The sequence below is a fragment of the Phytophthora parasitica genome (assembly GCF_000247585.1).
Source record: "Phytophthora parasitica INRA-310 unplaced genomic scaffold supercont2.10, whole genome shotgun sequence".
Lineage (NCBI taxonomy): Eukaryota > Oomycota > Peronosporomycetes > Peronosporales > Peronosporaceae > Phytophthora > Phytophthora nicotianae.
This window is the reverse complement of record NW_008648996.1, coordinates 83141-85416: the sequence shown is the minus strand read 5'-3', so window position 1 is coordinate 85416 and position 2276 is coordinate 83141. Positions and strand designations below refer to the sequence as shown.

The window sequence follows — 2276 nt, the reverse complement described above, 5'->3', positions numbered from 1 at the left end:
CCCCCCCCCCCCCCAACTCAAAATCTTATTGGAAATAATTATCCTAGCGGCTTCTTCCATACGGCATACAATCGTAGATTGCGTGCGATTGGAGACAAATTCGATTTTTGTAATCATAGATCGCGTGAGTTTTTATGCGGAGCACTTGTACTAGGTGTCCCGTAATCGCGTCTACGGGACGCCACTAATGGTCAAATCTCACGCCACGTGGTGTCGTGGAGACGGCAGCACTTCACAATTCGGCCAAGCAAACGCAGCAATGACGAATCAGATAAATCAGTGCTTATTCTCAGCGAACGGTGAGTTTAACGTGGGACTCGACGAAAAAGCCAAGAATGCGATTAACGAGCGACAACAGAAGCTCAAGAAGCATCGTGTACAAATGGTCGAATTCCGCCTTAAAAAGAAAGAGGAGTTCGACCGCATGAGGAGCGAGTGCAAACGTCTTGAATGTGTGCTGCAGCAAGGTATCGCAGAGTTGAAAAACGAATTATCGCACGGAACGACTGACTTCGGCGACCATCGTTTGGTCAGAGCGGTCGTTGACTTGGTCGCAGAGAATGAGAAGCTGCGAAAACAAAATGCAGTTCTTATTATCGACATCAAACGGCATGAAGTGTTTCAGAAGAAACTGGCTGCTGTGGATGAAACTCTGAGCTCGGAGGAGAGCCTACTACGCCACGACGAGGAGAGGACTTTTCCTGATAGCGTCTCGGCATTTTGTTATCAACCCCTGTCATTTGAGGAAGTGAATGCCACTCCGAACCCACTGGACAATAGCTTTACGGCAAGCTTGCCTCCGGTATCCTTTGTGGGGGCCATTTTCGGCTGGGACGTGTTTCGGCAACAACGTAACTCGATGCTGTCATCTCGCACCCAGTTCATTAAGCGCGTGCACTGCTCGATTGCAACCGCTGTCAGAGTTTCTTGTGAACAGGGTGATAGTTTGCGCCCTTTGATAACGACCCCAGTCGAATGGTGCTTTTCTCATCGTTGTAAGATTCCCACGCAGGTCCTACAAGAGTTTGGACCTAGATGCAAGGTTATTGGACACGAGATTCCCGGACCAACAAGCTACTGCTACAGCTTCCTGGAACGAGTTGCACAGTGGGTACTTCCAGACGGAAGAAAGAAGGTGGGAATTAGCATGATCGTCATCAACTCAACATCAAACCAGCAAGGCAACATTCAGATAAACTCCGCCAAGTGGATCAAGGACGGCTGGGCATTAGTTACAGTTACAGAGGCGGGTGACAACATGGTTGATGTCGTCTGCGATCAATGGGCTCCATGCGAAAGCAATCTTCATGCAGATTATCTGGTGGTGCAATGGGCTCAATTTATTCAGCGGTGGGAGCAAAGCGTTTCTCCCTCCAGATTGTTAACTCAGTAGTCTACATGTTTGATTTAAACGGTATTCTACTCCAAAAATCCTTCAGAGGTGCCGTAGTCAGGTCGGACTCCGGTTGAGAGTTTTGAGCTGTAGTGTTTTCGTTTAGATAGTTTTAGAGTGGGTTGGGTTAGCGGTTAACTGAATAGGCCACATTACCCTTCCATCAGTAGTAGAAAGAAACTAAAAAATACAATTAAAAGAGAAGATTATGTAAATATCGAAAGTAATTGTTATAATTCATAAGTCACACTACCTGTATGTGTTCACGTGTGTACTGCGCCGCCCATTGCGTGCTTATTCTGTATATTGGCGATCTGCTTTGCAGACAAGCAGCAACCTCTTTTACAGCTATTCAACAAAAGGAGTTTGGTACATCCGAAACCTCTATCCACAGAAGATGCCGGCGTTCAATAGACCCTGATTTATGAGTAGCAATATTCTTCAATTGAAAAAATACAGAGAAGAACACGTAAAGCGCCGTTGACCCTGTTGTAACGCGTTCCGCTACTAAAAACGTTAACACAGTGATAGGGCAGCTGGCCTATGTCTTCATGCATGACCTTCATGGGCTCCCAGGAATCCTCGATAGGTTTCAATCCTTCCCAGCTCATTAGCAGCTCGAAGTCACGCATGTCAGGGTTCCAACGGTGCTCGCGGATAGCCTCTACCTTCCGTATTACACCTTGTGCGGAAACGTGCTCACGCAGCTCCTCTGTCACCTCCAGATCGCTCTCTGGAAAGAACTTTAGGCGGGAGGCATGGACGTTGCTCTCGTTGCCGGTGATGAGATACTTCACAGTGAATGAGTGAGTGTTGCACTTTGTGACGATGTACGGTCACCAACAATTTGTTTTGTTTCTTCTCATCCACCCTCGATCTCAAA

At 47.2% G+C, this 2276-nt stretch overlaps 1 protein-coding gene across 1 annotated transcript; it reads left to right on the top strand.

Annotated features, from left to right (window-relative positions):
• Positions 1-259: 259 nt before the first annotated feature.
• Positions 260-1393, top strand: PPTG_06604 (hypothetical protein; the record flags this gene model as incomplete). Its single annotated transcript, XM_008900649.1, has 1 exon — positions 260-1393. The coding sequence occupies one exon, from the start codon at positions 260-262 to the stop codon at positions 1391-1393; it is 1134 nt and encodes a 377-aa protein (XP_008898897.1).
• Between the last annotated feature and the right edge of the window lie 883 nt (positions 1394-2276).